Source organism: Sorex fumeus, unplaced genomic scaffold (genome assembly GCF_029834395.1).
Source record: "Sorex fumeus unplaced genomic scaffold, SorFum_2.1 ptg000002l, whole genome shotgun sequence".
Taxonomy (NCBI): Eukaryota; Metazoa; Chordata; class Mammalia; order Eulipotyphla; family Soricidae; genus Sorex; species Sorex fumeus.
The window spans coordinates 60,655,843-60,678,211 of record NW_026606059.1 but is presented as its reverse complement, the minus strand read 5'-3'; the positions used below and the strand labels follow the sequence as shown (position 1 = coordinate 60,678,211).

At 38.6% G+C, this 22,369-nt stretch overlaps 1 protein-coding gene across 1 annotated transcript in view; it reads left to right on the top strand.

Moving 5' to 3' along the window:
* Positions 1-22,369, top strand: part of COL14A1 (collagen type XIV alpha 1 chain) — a 253,116-nt gene that overhangs the window by 116,570 nt on the left and 114,177 nt on the right. Inside the window, exons 21-23 of the mRNA XM_056108162.1 lie at positions 4,037-4,159; positions 6,450-6,599; positions 10,974-11,090. Of these exons, the coding sequence (XP_055964137.1) occupies positions 4,037-4,159; positions 6,450-6,599; positions 10,974-11,090 (390 nt within the window). The remainder of the gene's footprint in view (positions 1-4,036; positions 4,160-6,449; positions 6,600-10,973; positions 11,091-22,369) is intronic.

Genomic DNA, 22,369 nt, shown 5'->3' with positions numbered 1-22,369 from the left:
ATACTGCACCTTTGAAAGTCACACTTTAAGTTGGTAAAAAGAGCAATAGCAATTTGGAGGCAGGACATCCATGTTTGAGCCTATATCTTTCATTCATGCTCAGGAATCAAACATAGTCCTTGGTTTGTGACTCTGGGCAAGTTGCCTAATTGCTCTGGCTTTGGGCTCTGGTCTATAAAAATGAAGTCTTAGCAAACAACTATAGGGGCCAGAGCAGTAATACAACAGGTAGGGTGTTTACCTTGCATGAGGCTGACCTGGGTTTGATCCCCAGAATCCCATATGATCCCGAACACTGCAAAGAGTAATTCCTGAGTGCAGAAGTAGGACTAACCCCTGAGCATCTCAAGTGTGACCCATAAAACCAAAAAAAAAAAAGCCAAACCCCAAAAGAACAACACCAACCAAATAACAACAACAATAGAATACCAACTATGTCTCACATCTCCAGCATCTAATACATTGCAAGTTCTGTTGGTTTTTCAAAACGTATCTTATATGCCAAGTCTACTTCCTTTGCTTCAGAATGTTCCATCCTGAATCAACCCAAACACTCGCTCAAATGAATGTAGGTCTCTGATCAGTTCTTCCCATTTCCGCCTTTGGAGCCCTGTTGTCTTCCCAGAACTCTGCTTTCCAAAGTGTAAGTTATCTTACCTCCTCCCTCTTTTTTGAATTTTCTTCAAGCTAAAATCCAATAGCCCTCTAGGTCATCTGTGACCTCACCTGGCTATCTTCTTTTAGCTCATCTTCCCACTATTGCCCCACTCTATTTCCTTCCCTGAACTTCACTGCACATTTTAGTGCATGTGAACTAATTGTTCATTTTACAAGGAATATTCCTTTCATCTTCCTTTCTCCATTATTTGCATTTTTGATGTTTTACTTCTGGTTTTGGTTTCAGTACATTGCCACTCCCTTAGATTTTTCTTACCACTCCATTAACTCATATTCCCTATAAGATCATCATGCTTTGGGGCTCGATGTTTTGGATCATGCTAAGGCATTACTACTGATAGTTTCTTGCTTGCTCATATCCTTATTCATTGCCCATCTCGCTTGCCTAGAAAGCAACGGCAAAAGAGCCCAGAGCCTCATCTGTATTATCCACCTTCACATGTCCACCTCCTATAGCACTGTATGACCCCAAACAGGTGCCACACAGTGCTTGATTTAGATGAACTGACCATGATAATCAAATGAGGAGATTTCTTGAAAACCTTTTATCAGAACACCCCAAAGTCTTAGCTATCTTCATCACTGCTCAGTTGTCCATACTTGCATGTAAACTATATCAGAACCAAGTGGTCTAGCACAACTATTTTGTTCTATTGCTTAATTATGTGAATTGGGAAATTTAACAGGGCTTGCTGGGAAATCCTATTTCACATAGTATTTGTTACAGTAACTTGGTGTTTGGATTGGTCTGGAGGATCCAAGACAACTCTACCTACATGTCTTGCATTTTGATGGGACTCTTGAAAGATTCAGCTGAATCTTTCTATTTCCATGTAGTCTTAAAGTACTACACAGACTCTAGCAGGACAGTCCTACTGCTTAAGTTATGACTCAAGTACAAGAGTACCAAGAAATCTTCAGCAGGATAGTTCTATATATAGATCTAACACAGTATTACCTATTGTGGTAGTCTATGGCTCCAGGAAAGACCCATCCAGATTCAAAGATTCATGGAATGCATCTCTTAATGACAGAAGCATCAAAAAAGCTTCTTTGTGCTTAGTCAATCACAATATCAGGGATCATGTTTGATTTATTTGGATAGAATATTTACTAGGGAAGAGCTCTGTATCTGGATGATTAGGTGAGGAGTTTTCAATTAAGTACGCAAGTTCCAACTAAAATCCTGCAGCCCAGATTCTGAGCGTGCTGTCAAGTAAGTTGACTTATTTTCTCACTTAATCTTGCCTTCCCCTTTTCCTCCTTCCGGAGTTTCTGGTAGGAGTTCCTTCCCCTGGACTCCCACCAAATGTGCACGTTTTGCTAAATATTTGCCAGAGTATTGTGAGCCCTGTGGGCTACTTAGAATTTTTCTCTACAGAGTCATAATTGAAGGAAAGAAGGAAAGGGGCAGAAAGGGGCAGAGTAGAGCAATGGGAGGGCTTCTGTCCCTTCCTTCTGTATATCTCTAATTTGTCATCTTCACTTGATAGTGAGTTGATTAACATGCTGTAATTTTAGCATGTATTGGTATTTTTAATAAATTTTTGAAAACCACAGTCTTAAACAGCACTTAAAGAAGAATATCAAGTAATACTCCTTCCTATTTATGGAACACTCATTACATACATTATCTTTGTTTGTTTTAAGTCCAGGTTGTTGCAGGGGAGCAGGGGCGGTGATTAGCAAGAAGAGTTTATTTTAATTTTGTTTTGGGGGGCCACATCCAGTGGTGTTCAAAGCTCCCTCCTGACTCTGCACTCAGGTGTTACTCCTGGAGAACTCAGTGTATTAAGTGGGATGCAGGGCATAGAACCTGGGTTGGCCACATGCAAGGGAGGTGCGATACTGCTGTGCTATTACTGCAGTCCCTGGCAAGAATAGTTTAAAATAAGCAATGAAGATTCAATTGTCCTTCGATAGTTTGGAGGTGCATGATTTTTCGTTTTAATGTCTCGTCAAGTTACATGCACACCACCACCAGGGCTAGAGGATGGGTAGAGGAGTGGAAGAAGTGGGGAGGAAGGTAGGGAGAAGGTAGAGAAGGTAGGGAGGAAGGTAGGGAGAAGGCAAATGTGGCTTCTCTGATTGCAGGGGACCCGGGCACATAAATCTACTTTTACCTTTTGTATGTTAAAAGCAAAGATAATTTATAGAGGGTTTAATTATGAAAATATACAATCATATGAATAGGAACCTATCTAAAGACTATTTTAGAAATTATACTTGAATCTCATTATAGAACTATCATTACATATGACAGTTTGCATATATATAGTGAAATATTTCACAGTGTTAGTGGATGGTTTATTTCATTTGGTCAAAATTATTTTTAATAACAAATCATAGAATATCACTATGTATCATAATTTATAAAGGTGATTTATATAAATAGCTTTAATGATTTGATAAAAATTGGCAAATGACAATTTTAAAATGCCTGTACTGTAATTTAGTATGTTATATATTGCCTGCGGTTCTGTTATGCACAGTATTTTAAGGAGAAAATGATTTTGGAGATAATTTTTGCTTCTACTATAGAGTACATGCATAAGTATAAAATATTGACAGCAGTGGAAATAGTATATCTTAAAGTAATTACAGTCTAGAATTTATTTTTTCTCTTCTATCATTGCTACGACTTAATAACTTAAAATAGGCCAATATTTATTCTCAATGTTTTTATTTTGTTTTATTTTTTACTGATTTAAAAATGTTAAATTATGTAAAATTTCAAAATACAGACAATATGAAGACAGAAGTGGAAAAAAAACCTACTTCATTAGACTCTCATGTCTGAGAGCTATTTAATTACTAGCATTTCCTTTGATATTACTGTACACAAATAGTTTGAAAATGAACCAGAGTGGCATTTAGATGGACTTTTTGTTTTTCGTTTTGTGCCCACACCTGGCAGTGCGCGGGGCTCTCCTTCCAGCGTGGTACTTAGGGGTCACTCCCAGGCCCGCTTGTGGTTCCAGGGAATCTTGGAATTGACTCCTGGCTCCCTCTTGCATAGCACGCTTCCTAGACCTTTGAGCCATCTCCCAAGCCTAGAAGGCAATTTTAAATAAATAGTATTCAATTCACTTCTTCTTAAAACTAACTGAAGGAAAAAGAGCCAAATGGCCTTGAATGGACTCCTGATATTCAGGGGGAAAAGGTTCACCACAAAACCAATTATTTTCCATGTATTTAATATTTAATACAACCACAAACTCTTGAAGGCTAACCAACATGTTTTAATACATTTGTAAATTTGTCTAACATTGTGGAAACATATCTTAGACTTTACTAGCAACAGTGTTGTAAAGATGGAAATCACACTAAACCCCTATTTTCTTCCCTCATTCTTCAGTGTCACCTTCTGGTCCCCAAAACTTGCGCGTTTCAGAAGAATGGTATAACAGGCTACGCATCACGTGGGATCCCCCATCCTCTCCTGTAAAGGGCTATAGGATTGTTTACAAACCCGTCAGTGGTAAGTAATGCCTTTATAGAATGTTTCTGTCATAGTCAGAGGTCAAAAATGTCTTTGGAGATACATTAGACTTGTTTTGGCTTCTTGTCTTTGGCTTTAGGAAGTGTTAAAGGCTCTTAACTCTTTTTAGTGGAAAGCTTTTGTAGTATGGTCAGTGTGAAGGTAGAAATGATCAGAATGAGAACTTTACGACTATACCAGTGGGTATGTTAATAAGAAAATATAGCAGTGGTTTTTCCTTGATATACACACCTTGACAGGAAACCAGGCTAAAGAAATATAGGGGCAGGAGATCTCTGGACTCTAGGAGCTTCACACATTTGCAACCTCTCATTTCTAATTCTTCTTCTATATGTCACTTCTCATCAGAGGTCGACAACAATCGCTGGCAATTTCTCAGTTCATTCATTCTGAATGTTTGTTAGACTATAGAATTCATCAAAGCTTTTAGATTATGATAGTAAAGTTCCCAGGGCCTCCTAGCCACCTTGTTTAGGAGATGACTTTCTCCTTAACTTGCTCATCATCATATTCTGACAGCAGGAGTAAGACCCAATGAGGGACAGTTGCCTCCTTCCACATCCCGTAAGGAGGAGAGCAGGTGCATCAGCACCTGTGACCCTCAGAATATTCAAGTCCAACAGGTGATCCATAAAGGAGAAAAGAGAAACTTCCCTGTATTTTAAGCATGGCTTTTTACTTCTCTTAAGTTGTTTGGCAGAAAAGGGGCTTTCCAATGATCTTTCTTTCTTAAATTAGCAGAAAAATTTCTAGAATGTTCTTTGTGCCATGATACAAATGCTTTTTGGCTTCAGAAAAATTCCAAGTCTCAATCTATTATCAAAGGAGTACTCTAGACTTTTCTCCTTTTTCTGCTGTGTGCCATTTTCTGGGGTTAGTTACTCCCAGGTCAATACAACTAAATACTGCCACATTCCACTTCTCCAAATATCCCTATGAAGCATGCAAATGAAAAATCAAGACAAGGTCCTGGGCACATACATATCCAGAATGATTCCATGGACTCCACTTCCATGTTCATGGGGGAGGCCTCTTTTGTCTCTTTGACCATATGTTAATTTTGTAAGATGGTCTTACTGAATTATTCTTTGGCCCATTCTATAAATATTTGTCAGCTTTTCCAAGGGATCATATGTTTCTTTCTGGACAGTAATTTAGGGCACAATCTTTCTATTTAAGACATTTATTTTATTGCTGTGGTTTGGAGAGTGGAGACTTGCTATTGCATTTAGTGGGTACTGTTAAGTACCATAAATTTAGCACTTCCCTTCCCCCATCCTCCAGTAAATGTAGCCAAGATGTTAATAGTGCCCAAGTTGTAGGTCAAGTGGGAGAATGTCATGTAGATGTAAGCACTGAAAATTGGAGGAAGGAAATCACATATCACATACATATACAGAGAGTTACCAGAGAGAGAGAGAGAGAGAGAGAGAGAGAGAGAGAGAGAGAGAGAGAAATGTGAATAGATTATTGGGAGGTGAGTTCTGGATTAAAATTATGGGTTTTTCAGGAACCTGTCACTGTCTCAATCTTATCATTGAGTATGTATGGGAAAAGACAAAGGTCAATATATTTGCATAGAGCTTAGCAAGGAATAGTTTTAGTGCTAAATGCTAAATCAGACTTTACTGGGTTGAAACAAAAGTGAAAATGCAAATCCCAAAGTAGCCAGCTGGACAGAGTCCGTGGAATTAGAATGTTATCCATCTGGTTTTAAATTCATAAGGGGAGTAAATAGATGTTAGAGTATAATCAGATGGGTGCAGGCCCCACATGTGTCCAAATATTGCAGACTTGTGAAAAATTTGCAGCTGCTGCCATTTTTATGCATGCTGGCGACAAATCTAGGTATCTGAGAAGGTGTCTTTGAGATTACTTCTTCGGTGGGGAAGGTGCCTTCCCATGCCATGGCCGAATAGGTCAGCATCCCCATGAAGGCCTTATGATCTAGCAGACAGTAAGTTTACAGCAGCTACTAAGAACTAGAACCTAATGGTGGTGTGAGAAGTGCTTTGTTTGGGGGATCATATGCAGTGTCAGAGGCAGAATCGGGGATAGAAGCTTGCAAGACAAGTGCTTTACCCTCTGTACTATCTCTCTGGCCCCAGATAAGTGGATTTTAGAACCTGGTGAGACTAGATTTAAACCCACCCAGTTGTTAGACTTGCCTAGAAAACTGGAAAACAATCGAATCAGGTCAAATGTTTTAAAGAGTGTTTTTATGTTCCCATTTTCTATTGTGGTTAAAATGCACTCTTGTGTCCTTCAGTGGCTGGCCCAACCCTGGAAACGTTCGTGGGAGCCGACATTAACACCATTCTTATCACAAACCTCCTCAGTGGCATGGACTACAATGTGAAAATATTTGCCTCCCAGGCCTCAGGCCTCAGCGATGCTCTGACAGGCGTGGTGAAAACAAGTAAGACGGATGTTCTGTTGCCTCAGCCCCCACATGTGGTTTTGCTGCTTTGTTTTCACTGTAACTGAACCCTGGCTTCAATTTGGCGGTTGCTTTTTCTTTTCCTCAGTGTTTCCCCTTCTGGCTGGTGCTCCATGGAAAGAAAGGTGTGTTTGGGACTCAGCCGTGCTTCAGAGTCTGGCTGACAGGCAGAATGTCAGCGCCTGGCATTCGAATTTACTTGATGGTGGCAGATAAGATTTCCTTCTGGAAAGTCTTGCCATTTTAGAAATTAGGTGAATTTTTCCAACCAGCCCCATAGCCTGACAGGGCATACACCAGGCAGAGTTGGCCCAGGGTGAATTTTGTCTTTTCTCAAAACTTGTACTCCTGTGTAAATCCACATGTGTGTGTGCGCACACACACACACACACACACACACACACACACACACACACACACACACCATTCATATGATGTGCATGTGCATGTCCATTTCTAAGAACTTTCTTGTCTACCTCTTAAGGAGTTTTCTGCCATCTGTACACCATCTGGGACTTCTCATTGGCATTTACCACTTGCAAACACCCATGGAATAATGCAATGTTTTCCAAATTCTAGCATGTATGTTCCATTATCCCAATGTTTGTAATAACTCCCCACCATCTGTTTGAAATATTTCTTTACGTTGACTTGCAGTTTTTTTTTTAGCTCAGATACTTCTCAAAACCAACATGATTGCTAAAAACAGAACACAATTTAAAAAACAGTGTTTTTAAAATATACATTGAAAAGATAATATATCAATGATTAAAAAAAATGCTTTGGCTGCATGCTGATTAAAGCCATTCTGAGAGCTATCTCTAGAATATGCTTCACACTTACAATTGAGAGTCAGGTTATAATCAGAAGAATAAGCCTTAAATCTGCTATTTGTTTGCCTTGAGCAAATTACTCAAATTCTCTGAGTTCAGTTTTCTCTATTTTCAAATGAGGATAATAAACATTTATAGGCTGACTGTGAAGATTAAAGAGACAATGCATAAAAAGTGTCTGGCACATGGCAGGCACTCCTTGAATAATGACTTTTTATTGTAATAGTTATGCTTTATGCACTTGGTCCATATCTCGGGCTCATCCCTAATTAAATCATGAATATGACCAAGGAGATCAAGCAAGAATAAGTTCTATTAAATCAGTCTCCAGGCCACCTAAATGAGACCACCTATCTTCTATAAAGGGCTAACCCTGTCATTGAAGGGATGCTTCCTGAATTCTCTTTTGTGGAATATCTTGAGGTCTTAAAAGCTGGATACTGACTCAATTTAATTACAAAAGAAATAGTCTTTATCTTCAGTGAATAAAGAAAACCTTGACCTGTTGTTATGATCTTGAGTCTTTATCTTCAGTGAATAAAGAAAACCTTGACCTGTTGTTATGATCTTGTTGAAGTGATACTAGTTTTGGATACTGTAGTGGTCTATGGGTCTCTATCACTGTTCTTGCTCTTTTTTCTCTGATTTTACTTTCTTCTGTTTCATCCTTTTCTCTCCTTTAATAAGTATGCTGCATGTTCCAAATACATTTCAAAAGAAAGAAGATATTGAAGACCTTTATATTCTTCTTAAAGAAAATCTAGACTTTTTTAGTTTTCCCTTCTTTCCCCAAACAAAATAAAACCTACTCAATGACAAATAAACCAATTAAAGTTATTTTCTAAATTTTAGTGTGGTTATTTAAATGTTATTGGCTTCCTTTCTTATAGGAACAAGTTTGTTTAATTGATCAGGAAAAAGATCTTTCTTCACTGATCTAACAGAAACAGACAATGAAAAGATTTAAATTGTAATCAGATAAAATTATTTTTACTTTAAAAGTACCTTTAAGCTAGTTTTAATTTTAGGTAGTAAATAAGAGAGAGAAAGAGAGTGATAGAGAGAAATAAGAGAAAATGATATACATGGAAGTAAGAGGTCATTAGAAAAAGTAAATCTTATTAGTCTTCTGTTTTTATTACTTGAATCAGATAAGTACCAGATGTTTATTCCTTTCTTGTACTAGAGAAATATTTAACTGCTTTCGCAAACGAAACTTCTGCAAATCATCTTTGTGCACTACAATGTTCTAAGATTAATAGAATTCCTCCGCCCCTCTCGGAGAGCCTGGCAAGCTACCGAGAGTATTCGATATGCCAGACACAGTAACAACAAAGTCTCCATTGGAGACGTTACTGGGCCCGCTCGAGCAAATCGACGATCAACGGGAGGGCCTTTACCTTTACCTTTACCTTTTACCTTTAAATTTTTTATATCTTTTTTTGTTAACCCTGTTAAGCGATTCATTTCTAAATTTTAAGAAAATTCAAATATGTGTAGATTATAATTCAATCACATTTTGAAAGCCACTCCTGGTGAAACTCCTTTTTTTTTCTTGAATGGAAAAAGTCAATTTTTTTTTCATTTTTCAACTATTTATTATCAAAGCATGTCAATAATTATATTTATATCATCTCCATGATTACTGATTTATTTACATATCACAAGGAAAGGTTTTAATACACACCACATATGCCAATATTCTTTTTTTAAAAAATTTTTTTGAATCACTGTGAGATAGTTACAACCTTTCATGTTTGTGTTACAGTCACACAATGATCAAACACCCATCCCTCCATCAGTGCACATTCCCCACCACCAATATCCCCAGTACACCCCTCTTTTCCCACCCTTCCCCTGCCTCCATGGCAGACAATATTCCTCATAATCTCTCTCTACTTTTGGACATTATGGTTTGCAATACAGACCCTGAGAGGTTATTATGTTTTGTCCTTTATCTACTTTCTGCACACATCTCCCATCCAGACCGATTCCTCCAGCCATCATTTTCTTAGTGATCCCTTCTCTATTCCAGCTGCCTTCTCCCCTTTGCTCATGAGGCAGGCTTTCAGCTATGGAGCAGTCTATCTGTCCCGTGTATCTGCTATCCTTAGATGTCAGCCACATGCTATGTTGTTTTATACTCCACAAATGAGTGCAGTTCTTCTATGTCTTTCCCTCTCTTTCTGACTCATTTCACTTGGTATTGTAGGGTCATATGGAAGCTTTCCATGTCTATCCAGTTATAAGCAAAGTTCATGATGTCATCTCTCCTGTAGATGGACCAAAGTTTCTTTAACCAGCCATCTGTTCTAGGGCATTTGGGTTGTTTTCAGATTTTGGCTATTGTGAAAAGTGCTTCAATGAACATATAGGTACAGGTGTCATTTCTACTGTGCTTTTTCGCATCCTTGGGATATATTCCCAGAAGTGGTATTGTAGGGTCATATGGAAGTTCAATTTCTAGTTTTTGGACTGTCCATATTATTTTCCAAAAAGGCTGGACTAGTGGGCATTCCCACCAACAGTGAAAGAGTGTCCCTTTTTCCCCACATCCACACCAGCACTGGTTGCTTTTGTTCTTTTGAATGTATGCCAGTCTCTGTGGTGTGAGATGATATCTCATTGTTGTTTTGATTTGCTAGCGATGTGAAACATTTTTTTATGTGCCTTTTGGCCATTTGTATTTCTTTTTTGAGAAAGCTTCTATTCATTTCTTCCTCCCAAGGTTTTTTTCTTGTATAATTCTACTAGTGTCTTGTATATCCTGGATAATAGTCTCTTATCAGATGGGTATTGGGTAAATATTCTTTCCCATTCTGTGGGCTCTTTCTGTATTTTGGTAACTGTTTCTTTTGAAGTGCAGAAGCTTCTTAGTTTGATGTAGTTCCATGTCATTATGTTTGCTTCCACTTGCAATGTCAGTGCTGGGTGAAACTCCTTTTGTTTCAGTAAGAATTCTATTCTCTCAACATTGTTCTTCCCTTTTATTTAAGCCAGGGTTGTCTTTCAGTGGTTAGGACATATTGTGTTTAATTAAAGATTAAAAGTCTTTAATTTTTAAACTAAATCCTTTTTTCAAGCATTCATAATTTTACCCATAACTTAATCATCTATTGCGTCTATTTTTCTTGTGAATATACATATATATATATATATATATATATATATATATATAGTTGCTATTGTTTGTTTGTTTACCAGCATCAGGCAGGCATTAAAAAACATAATGTGTAGAACTAGAAAAGTAGCTTAGTGGTAGAGTACTTACCTTGCAGCTGTGGTACCCTGTATTCAATTCCCCACACCACCAAATATAAAATGAAGTGTTGAAATGGAATTTTTATTTTATAAGTGATTCTTTCTTGTGCACTGTTTCTCTGTGAATTAACAGTTTTTCCTCTTCTCTCAATAAAACTATGAGAATCAGAATTTTATTGAGTTAAATTTTGTTTCATATTTGGGGATATTAAGGATATTGCCTGCAGTGTGACACAGTTATGTTACTGTTTTTCTATAGTGTTTTTGGGTGTAACCAACCTTCAAGCAGAAGAGATTGAAATGACCAGCCTGTGTGCTCAGTGGCAGGTGCATCGTCATGCTACTTCCTACAGAATCATGATAGAATCACTTCAAGGTGAGTGCAACCCATCACTTCTCTTTATAAGGGGCTTTTATACTTCATTCTGTGCAAATCATTGTGGACAGCACCCAAGTCCATTAGACAAGAGCCGTCTCCTTGAGAAGGCAGTACTGTGTTTGCCCCATGGATTTCTGTGAAAATTAGGAAGAGACAATCTGTGTAAAGTACAGGCAGTGGTGCTTTACAAGAAGCCTAACTTTTGTTGCTATTAGAGGGCAAGTAACAACGATTAATATACATTAAAATTATATGGGCTGAAGAGACAGCACAGCGGGTAGGGCGTTTGCCTTGCATTAGGCCAACACGGCTGATCCGAATTCGATTCCTCTGCCCCTCTTGGAGAGCCCGGTAAGCTACTGAGTATATCTTGCCCGCATGTCAAAGCCTGACAAGCTACCCATGACGTATTTGATATGCCAAACACAGTAACAAGTCTCACAGTGTTACTGGACCTGATCAAGCAAATCAATGAACAACGGGAGGACAGTGACAGTGACAGTGAAAATTATATGGTACTATAATTTTGCTCTTCATTTTGTAAGGACCCAAGTCTGAGTTGAATCTTTTTCTTAACTATTCTTTCTTTGGGGTATAGTTGGTGAACAAAAAACTCTCATTCAGGATAATGTATCTGTGCTACCAAGAATATTTTCTTTGTCATTTCAATTTCTATCTTATGCAATTCTCATACCTGTGATCTAGCACTTTGCTACAAAGTAGAAACACTCAAAAGATCTCTTCACTATTAATAAAAAATAAATAGAGCAAGCACAAAAGGCAACTCCTAAGAATGAGTTTCTAGGAGCTAAAAATTCTTTTTCAATATTATTAACATGACTATCACTCAAAAGATAAGATCATTCAAATGCTATAATCAAACTTGGGTTGACTTGTAGTCATGCTTCCCAATTTTATTTATTTAATTGTTTTGCTTTTGGGACCTTGCCTTGCCCAGTGAATACTCTGAGCTCTGCACTCAGAAATAATTCTTGGCAATGCTTGACGGACCGTATGGAATGCCAGGTGCCTGGTGTCCATGTATTGAAGCTGGGACAGCACTTCAGGCTTCTCCTTTCAGAATATGTGGATATTAATATTATGTAAAGCAGAGTGATAGCACTGTGGGTAGGGTGTTTGCCTTACACGTGGCCGACCCGAGTTCAATTCCTCCATCCCTCTCGGAGAGCCCGGCAACCTACCGAGAGTATCCTGTCCACGTGGCAGAGTCTGGCAAGCACCCTGTGACATATTCAATATGCCAAAAACAGTAACAAGAAGTCTCACAATGGAGACGTTACTGGTGTCCACTTGAGCAAATCGATGAACAATGGGAGGACAGTGCTACAGTGCTATGATTCCTTTAGAATATCGTTGACACAATGAATTCATACCAACCCTAACCAAGAGATTGTATTAATAGATACACTAAGCTACTTCTTAGTTGATTTCTTGTGTGAGAGAGACTCTTCAAAGATCCCAAGACTCACAATGGCTAAGCACATGGAAGTGGCTTTCCAGACACTTCCGAACATGCCATAGGATTCAATATGATTTAGGAGATAACTAAGTCCAAGTAGATGAAAGATAGGAAACAATTTAGGAAACAACTATAAAATCTTGAAGGGTTATTCTTGTTTATCTTTATAAGGATAGTTATGTTTTACATTAAAACAGAAGGCTTGAAATTTGTTGGTTTTGTTAACCTCTTAAAAATATCAAATATGAATATTATATTCCTGAGTGAATCTGCAATATTATCTTTTTATACAGTTAAGAAGTTAAATAGCCAGAGGCCCAAGAGATTTCACAGGGGTAAAGCACTTATCTTGATTGTGTTTGACCCTGATTTGATTCCTGACACCACCGTATATAGTTCTCCAAGCATCTCCAAGTAGCGATCCCTAAGCACAGAGCCAGGAGTAAGTCCTAAGGACATCAGGGTTTACAGGCGGTCCCCAAAATAAGTTAACATCCAGTGATACATAAACTCTTGTAGATATTCAAGGTCATTAATAAAGAAAAGAGTATAGATTGACATGAAGAGGTATTCAAACTGGCTTTATCAATGGAATCAGTGCGATCTATAAGTATTTCCTATAAAATGCTTTTAATTGGACATATCTGTAAAATGGCATTGAGGTTTCTTTTTAAAAGTTTATAACAGTTAAGGTAATGTACTTACAATGTTGTTGGCGTTTATGGTCTTGATGTTTACCTCACCTGACCACCACAAAAGTGCCCAAGACCGCATAATTACATTCATTTTTTATTTGTTTGTTTGTTTGTTTTGGAGCCACCTGGCTCTATTCAGGGTTCACTCCTAGTGCTCAGGGAACATCTGGGGTGCTGGGAATCAAACCTGGGTCAGCTGCATGCAAGGGAAGCTGAACTATCTTTCTGACCCCATGGGAATCTTATCAGAGAATATGGCTGATATATCAAATTACATGAATCTTCTTACCTAAACTTCAGTAAACCCTTTCTGAAGCTAAGATCTCTGCTAGAAGAAAAAATCTGCGTCTACATTTATTTTCTTAACTTGTATTCTTACAGCCTTCTTTTTTTAAAAAAAAATGTATTGATTCACCATGAGATATAGTTACAAGCTTTCATGTCCAATTTATAATCACACAATGATTAAAGACCCATCCCTCCACCAGTGCACATTCCCCACCACCGATATCCCCAGTATACCCACACCTTTCCTACCCTCCCCCAGCCTCCATGGTAGGCAGTATTCCCCATACTCTGTCTCTACTTTTAGTCATTATGGTTTGTAATACAGACACTGAGAGATTATCATGTTTGGTCCTTTATCTGCTTTCTGCACACATCTCCCATCCCGACCGGTTCCTCCAGCCATCATTTTCTTAGTGAACCCTTCTCTATTCCAGCTGTCCTCTCCTCACCCACTTGTGAGGCAGGCTTCCAACTATGGATACAGCCTTATTTTCAGGCTGCCAGAAATCTCTTACTCCAAGCTTTAACAGCCTCAATTACATGAGGACAAAAAGTCAATTAAGGTTTTTAATTTTCTTTGGGTTGTCATCAACATTTACAACTAAGAGATTTATTAGTCCAGTTAGTTTACATCTCATTCACACAGTTGTCTACGTGACTGTTATTCATCAACTGGACAGCAGCAGAGTTTAGTTGATAGCTTGAACAAAGAGTACTGGAGGTGGGAGTGAGCATAAGGACAGCATTGGAAATGTGTGTAACATGTACCATTAAGGTCAAGGACTGTCCATTCTGTTTGGGAGTTGGAAAGAATTAGGTCACATTTCTTAATCTGGCAGAGAAAAGAGGTTACAGCCTCATAATTACCTAGAATGGTTTGTATGAGATGCCCATGGGAAAATGTATCTTGGCACCCTTGAACTTTTACTTCTGTACTTTCTCCAAATGTCTATAGGTACTATTTCTGCAGAAATTTCAGTCCTGTGCTCTACAGAGATAGGCAACAGACCCCATGTGGCAAGCATTATTTTGGATGGACCTGTTTCTAAATATCGCTGCTAAATTCTTTATTTGACAAGTCATTTTATTATTCATGTTCTAATTTTTGGTTGTTTTGTTATGTTTTGTTTACGGGCCACACCTGGCAGTGCTCAGGGCTTACTTGTGGTTCAGTTCTCAAAGATCACACCTGCTGGGGCTCAGAGAACCATACGAGATACCAGGGATAGAACCAGAGTGTCTGTGTAAGAGGCAAATGCTTTACCTGCAGTACTCACTTTGGCCCCTCAGTTTCTAATTTTTTTTATAACCTCTCCCTCCTTCCCTTTGTTGTTCTTGATCTTGTGATGACTGGAGGTTGCATACAAATCTGACTGAGGTGCTCACACAGGTAAGCTGTGGTGCTCACAGGGGTCAGACATCAGGCTGTGCCAGAACTCTGAGTTTAGGTGCTCCCAGGAGGCTTGCACTACTCTTGTGTGGTATTTGCACAAATGTTCACCAAGGCTTTCGCTCTTGATAGTCTCAAAAGTTATGACTGAGATGCTTGCCAGAGGTTGCATTTCCTGGCTATGATGCTCATGCATTGCTTTTACCTGCAGTGCTTACTGGAATTGGGGGGAACACATGCACCTGGTGCTCATACACCTGGCTGTGGTGTGGCTGGAAATCATTTGCAGTTTTCAGGCAGCAGAGCTATGAGGTTCAGAGAGTATGTGAAGAGATACCAGACTGTGCTCGGCTCATGCAGTGACCCTAGGGATTTGAACTGGTGACTATATATCTACTAGGAAGGTGCACTGATCCACTATACTATTCCTCGGGACTCTCCATTCAGTATATATATATGTATATATATGCGCATATATCCATATATATATTTGCCATGGTCTGATTATGTATACTTTTGCTGTAAAAGGATGTCAGTGATCAGGCCTTCGTTCTAGTCAGAACTTCCTGTCAATTTTTATTTTATTTGTGTTTAAGAGAAACTCCAGAAAATGAAGCTCTGAAATTACTTTATTTGTGGTTTTCACCTGAGGTCATGCCTATAAATGTTTTAGATTTTTAATGTATAATCAGACTTTATTGTTAGGCTCATTTGTAAATAGCATACATGCTGATGAAGAGACTTAAGTTAAAGGGGTCCGCTACTGGCTAAAATACTGATAAGTGTGAAAGACTTGACTTCAGGCATATTTGGATATAAGTCTCCAAACAATGTCATGAAGATTCAGTCTAGCTGCAGCCTTCTGCTCTGCTATCTTCGGCCTTCCCGTTGTCAGGTATTGTGAGTTGGCACCAATCAGATCCAGAATGATATGATTCCAGCTTTTCAACTTACCAGTTTTAGTAAAAAGAGAGCCTCTCTTTCTCAATAATTCCAACAAAAGTCCAGGAACTGAGTCATATTTCCCTGGTGTGGGTAACATATCCCTAAATCTGTCATTGAGTTCAAGACCATGAAATAAATGAAGAGGTTGGCCACAGTTACCTCTCTTCCCTGTTTCTGGAAGAGGGTGGAAGGGATATTATTCAGTCCTTTCAAGATCTTAAAGACCAAGAGTAGAGAAGAGAAACAGATTTAAAGAAAGAGAGATGAGATGCAAGATAGGCATAAACAACAGATGGATCCTCTACCCAAGTAAATATTATGACATTTTTTATAGCCAAGAAGTTTTTTTTTAATTTCCAGAGGGAAAAGTTCCCCTCACAGAGACTGAAACAAAATCCACTTTTGAGTCAGTCATCCACTAGCCAAATGAAATTGCGGACTTTGGTTGACTGCAGGACAGACCCAGATGAAAGACTTTTGGTGGCTCTTGGGTAACTCAGATCCCTACAGGAGCTGCCATTAGTTCTGTGGGTACTGTGAAATTTTGTCTCTCTTTAGCTGTTTTTGAGTTCAGTTGGCACCTTGAGACTGAGTATAGTATTTCCCTTCAAGTCTCTGTGTTTTTACACCATGAGGTCTCCAAATTCCCTCCCCAATCCCTTTAATGGGGTGAACTACTTTCTGGTCTACTTGAAAAGGTTTTAAAAGGATACTCACTTGTCTTCTATATTTTAAGTGTTGAAATGTGAATTTTTCAATGTCATTCGTTAGCAAGGAAAGAGAATTACGGTCTAGCGGAGTCTAGACTGACAGATTCATTTGGGGGAAATAATCATGGAAACTAAATCTATTCTCAAAACTTAACTGTTTAAGGGAGTGACATTACATGTGGAGATCAGGACATTTGAGAGATCTGGGGGAATGGAAGCATTTATATCATAAAAGTCCAGTTGAGTTTTCTGGATCATGAATAATCATTTTTGTGGAGCTCAGTAACTACTCGTATAAACAGTTGGTGACTGAAATTGATGGCATCATTTGCAGCAAAATAATTATTCAGAGAATGCATTTGTCCTTGCTTCAAAAAATTAATACATAAATAAGAATGAACTTCTGCCCCTGCTTCCAAAATAACAAACTCCTTCTCTACCTTGAGCATAGGGAGTTGAGGAAATTAGTTATGATTGGCTATGTTTGAATGTCTTATTTCAAGCAAGGGCTAGAGTGATAGCACAGCGAAAGGGCATTTGCCTTGCGCGCAGCCAGCCTAGCCGAGCTGGGTTCGATTCCTCCACCCCTCTCAGAGAGGCTGGCAAGCTACCGAGAGTATATTCAATATGCCAAACACAGTAACTAGTCTCAAAATGGAGACGTTACTGGGCCCCCTTGAGCAAATCGATGAACAACGGGAGGACAGTGTATTTCAAGGCAAAACCATTAGCCCTGAATCACAGACACCGAAAGGAATATGGATATAGCTTTGTTTATTGCCCACTTTTTGTTAGTGTTGGGGATAAAACTGATAGTTTTTTCAGTTTATAGTGTCTACTCCAGTTTTCTCATGATTTATAGGTTATTTGTTTAGCAATAAAATTCATTTCTATTCTATTGTCAAGTGTCTGTAAAGTGAATGAATATATATAAACTATAAACACATTAAAGAAAAGCACATATTTATGCTGGCTCCTGGAATGTCCCTGGAAGTTTCAGTGAAACAGGGAACATAAGCCATGCATAGAATTTAGGAAATGTTTGCATTATAAATTGATGATTACAGGAAGTTTTAAGAAAGTTCAAAGGTTGGTTCAAGGTCAGAATGCAGCATCTCTGTGGAGGGTCTGAGGCTAATATTCACAGAATAAATTTGGATATCAGCAATCAAGTTAAATTCCTTTCATTATAATCATACAAACGCAGTAACATTAAAACTTTTTTCACATATATTCTTAGACTGTGTGGTAATGGAATCTGCAACCAGTGCCTCACAATATAAAACTGGTGTTTTACTCCTGAGCTACATTTCTGGCTTTTGGCATCATTTTTATTTTATCATTTTGTCATATTGTGTTTGATAAAGAAATTACTAAGGTAGCCCTTCATTTATTTTGAAGCAAAGTATAGTAGCAGTGATTCTTTCTTCTAATGAGTTACCCAGGAGGTTAAAAATAATGCTCTAACCATATGAAGAAAATCCATTTGAAAATCTTCTGTGATTAAAGCTACTGACACAGGCAGTTATATCCAATGAAATGATCAAGTGTTGAGTGTTATGGGATCCTCATCTAATCTGCCCAAACTATCACACTCACCCATTTCATACGCACTCAGCAGCTCTCAAGCTGTTTTATTTGGAAAACCGCACATTTGACTTACATTATTTTATGGCACATTAATGGAAATTCAAGCAACATTGTCTGAGACTGGACATTGTGGTTCTGAATCCATATTTCAGTTCTGCTACTAGGTATCTGAACTCGGGTAAGTGACTAGATTTTCTAGTCTTTGCTTTCTTCACTTTAGCAGTGTAGCACTGTCCTCCCATTTTTTATCGATTTGCTCAAGGGGCACCATTAACGTCTCCATTGTGAAACTTCTTATTACTGTTCTTGGCATATCAAACATGCCATGGGGAGCTTTCCAGGCTCTGCCATGCGGGTGGGATACTCTTGATAGCTTGTTGGACTCTCTGAGAGGGATGGAGGAATCAAACCTGGGTACCCGCATGCAAGGCATACGCCCTACCAGCTGTGCTGAAGTGAAGGACTGAAGCGTCTCTTGTGGGGGGCCCAAGTCCTTCACTTTATATTAGGAGTAATTATGGAGTATGTTAATATATGTAAAACCCTGAAAATAGTGCCTGGCATATAGAGCTCATTAGAGGTTGACTTTTATTCTTTATTGTTGTTAAATGCCAGTAGAGAACCTGGCATCTAGGAAGCCCTCAGGAAATGAGGAGTATAATTAATCCAGCTTCCCACACACCAGAACCAAGTGCCAGCACTATTTTTTTCATGCAGATAAAGCAATTTTAATTTGGGATGAAGGAATGAAGAAAGTAACCAGAACTCATCTAGTCAGCTGAGTTTCCTTTGTTCAGTCAAGGAGTTGAGATGGGGTTTTGTTATGTGGAGATGAGGCAGGGAATTGTTACGTGGAATTGACAGTATGTGACTTGCCTCCTTGATAAAACAAAATGAACCTTGGCATCAGGAGTTGGAGACTGTTTTTTTTTTTAAGAGCCTAGTCTTGAAATGGGGGTTAAAAAAAACTTAATTGTGTTTTGAAGTAAATTTCTTTGTGATTGTCAGTGTTTGAGTTCATCGCTATTGTATATAGATATGTACTCAGGATAGCATAAACATTTCTTGGCAAAAATGGTTTGCCAGTGAAGAAATCTTAAGAACCTTGATCTAGAGCAGAACCTGGTCTAGAGTAACCCTAAGTCATTTCTGTACCAAGTCTTAGCTCATCTGTTACAATTTTAAGAGAATAAAAAGTGATTTTCAGAGTGATTTCAGAGGAATCTCTTCTGAGCTTTCACAGTGGAAAGAGCGCATTATACAAGTTAAAAAATCAAGGCTGACAGGTGGGAAGTGGACAGCCATGGATTCCCAGGCTGCTGCTGCACTGTTCCAAGCTCTTGCACCTTTCTGTTGACTTTGAAAATGAGTGGGCTCATGAATGAAACTTTTGAGATACTGAAATACCACTTTTTCACCCAACGACCAAGAGAACCATACAGTTTCTAGCTCTGAAACTATGCCCTTAGACCGCTGCTAATTGGGTGTCCACAAGAATGACCTGGATGTGATCAAAAGCATGCATCTTGTTGTGTCAAGTTATAATTATTTGATTACATTTTGAAGATTCATGTTAAATTAGAGGGAGTCTACACACATCAAAAATATTAAAAAGAACCAGTGTTGATGGAATGTGGGGAAAAAGAAACCCTCATCCACTGCTGGTGGGAATGTCAACTGGTCCAGCCTTTTCTGAAAAACAATATGTTCATTCTCAAAAAAACCTAGGCATTGCTCTCCATATGATCCAAAAATTCTACTTCTTGGCACTAACCCCAAAACATCTCTTTAGAAAAGACACTTGCACTCTTATGTTCAATGCAGCACTATTCACGATAGTCAAAATCTGGAAACAGACCTAGTATCTACATGATTGCCACTCTTTTGCAAACCACAACACCCAAAAGGAGAGAGAGAACAAAGGGGAATGCCCTGCCACAGAGGCAGGGTGGGATGGGGAGGATGGGGGGTGGGAGGGATACTGGGATCCGTGGTGGTGAGAAATGGGCACTGGTGGAGGGATGGGTATTTGATCATTGTATAATTGAAACCCAAGCACAAAACTTGTTAAGTCTACAAGCGTACCTCATGGTGTCCCACTAATAAAAATTTAAGTAAATAAATAAATAAAATTCAAAGCCCAATGACACCATTATTTAAAAAAAAAAAAAAGAAAAGAAACTGTGGTACATATACACAATGGAATACTGCTCAGGTGTAAGAAAAGACTAAGTCAGGCAATTTGCAGCTGGAGAATGTCATCAGAAGGAGAAAGTAACAGTATAAAACAACAAATACTCAAAGGTGACAGAAGCTGAGAATTTGTCTTTAAATCATATCACTGTAAGAGAGATGGGGAGATAGGATGGGGGGCTGTGGACTCTGGGATAGGAGAGAGAGAACTAAAGGGAATGCCCTGCCACAGAGGCAGGGTGGGATAGGGAGGATGGGGGTGGGAGGGATATTATCCATGGTGGTGGAAAATGGGCACTGGTGGAGGGTGGGTATTTGATCATTGTATAATCGAAACCCAAGCACAAAAAAATTGTAAATCTACAACTGTACCTCATGGTGTTTCACTAATAAAAATAAAAATTAAAAAAAAAAAAAACAGGGTGCCTTAAATGGTTTCTTAAAATGAGACATCCAAATTTGTAAAATGCTCCCCTCCAAGCCTATTTAAGAAATCCGTTTAAGGTGGTCTTTTTATATCCAGAGAGATTTTTATTGCAATCCTTTACTAAGTGAAGACACTTAAGCAGTGTTTGTAAAATAATATTTTCTGATGTAAAATGCTTTGTGGGCTAGATATTCTCGGTGGCTGGCTGGGCTCTCCGAGAGGGGCAGAGAAATCGAACCCGGGTCAGCCAGATCAGCTTTGTGAAAGGCAAATGCCTTAGCCCTGGAGCGATAGCACAGAGAGTAGGGCATTTGCCTTGCACGTGGCCGACCTGGCCGACCTGAGTTCGATTCCTCCACCCCTCTCAGAGAACCCAGTAAGCTACCGAGAGTGTCCTGCCTTCTCGGCAATATTGGATACGCCAAACACAGTAACAACAAGTCTCACAATGGAGATGTTACTGGACCTGCTCGAGCAAATCGATGAACAACGAGTGCTAGTGCTAGTAGATGTAAAATAATATTTTCTAACATAAAGCCAGTGTTTCCTCTTTCATGTTTAAACACACTTTTATAATTCTTTAGGCCTTTTAAGATTCTCCCCTTAAATTCTTCTTAGCTCTTCTCCTCTTACTAAATTTTACACTGTGTAAGATTTATCTACTTCATGTAAATTTTAAAATGCATTAGCGGGGAGTTATAGTATTAATTTTTTTAAATGCATATACCTGTAAAAAGATAAAGTTTGAAAATAAATTTTTACTTTATAATTTTCTTTGTAATTTTGTGTAATTTCAGGAGCTTAGTTCTAGTAACCTATATGTGTAGGTGTCACCACCTCTGACAGAGAGAGAGAGAAAGAGAGAGAGAGAGAGACAGAGACAGAGACAGAGACAGAGAAAGCTAGCTCTCAAAAATGAGATTAAAAATAAACATAATAAGGAAACAACAAATGGGCAAAGTTATTGGAATTGAAAATCTTGTCTTTGAACTGAGCTTATATGGCAGTGGCGGGGTGACAACCTTGGGACATTGGTAGAGGAAGGTGTGCACTCTGGTGATGGGTGATGGGTGTTGGAATGATGTATCAGAAGCATGAGTAATAATATTGTAAATTCAAGTACCTCAATTAAAACAGTTTTTTAAAAAAATTAAAGATGAATACTTCAAACTATTTGGTCGCCTAATTAAATCAGTATGCACATAAAGAATTCTCCATTCATCAATGGGCTGATCTCAGAAAAGTTTTGTCATACAAAATGTGAGGTTCTTTTTGTGATTTTTAATGCACAAAAAGTTGTGGTTAATGTGAACTTTTTTTTTCTGCTTTTTGGGTCACACCCAGCGATGCTCAGGGGTTACTCCTGGCTCATGCACTCAGGAATTGCTCCTGGCAGTGCTCGGGGGAACATATGGGATGCTGGGAATCGAACCTGTGTCGGCCATGTTGGCTGCGTGCAAGGCAAACACCCTACCCGCTGTGCTATCACTATAGCCCCTAATGTGAACTCTTTAGAAAAAAATGTATAATACCTTCAAACAAATATTGTTTATCTTGG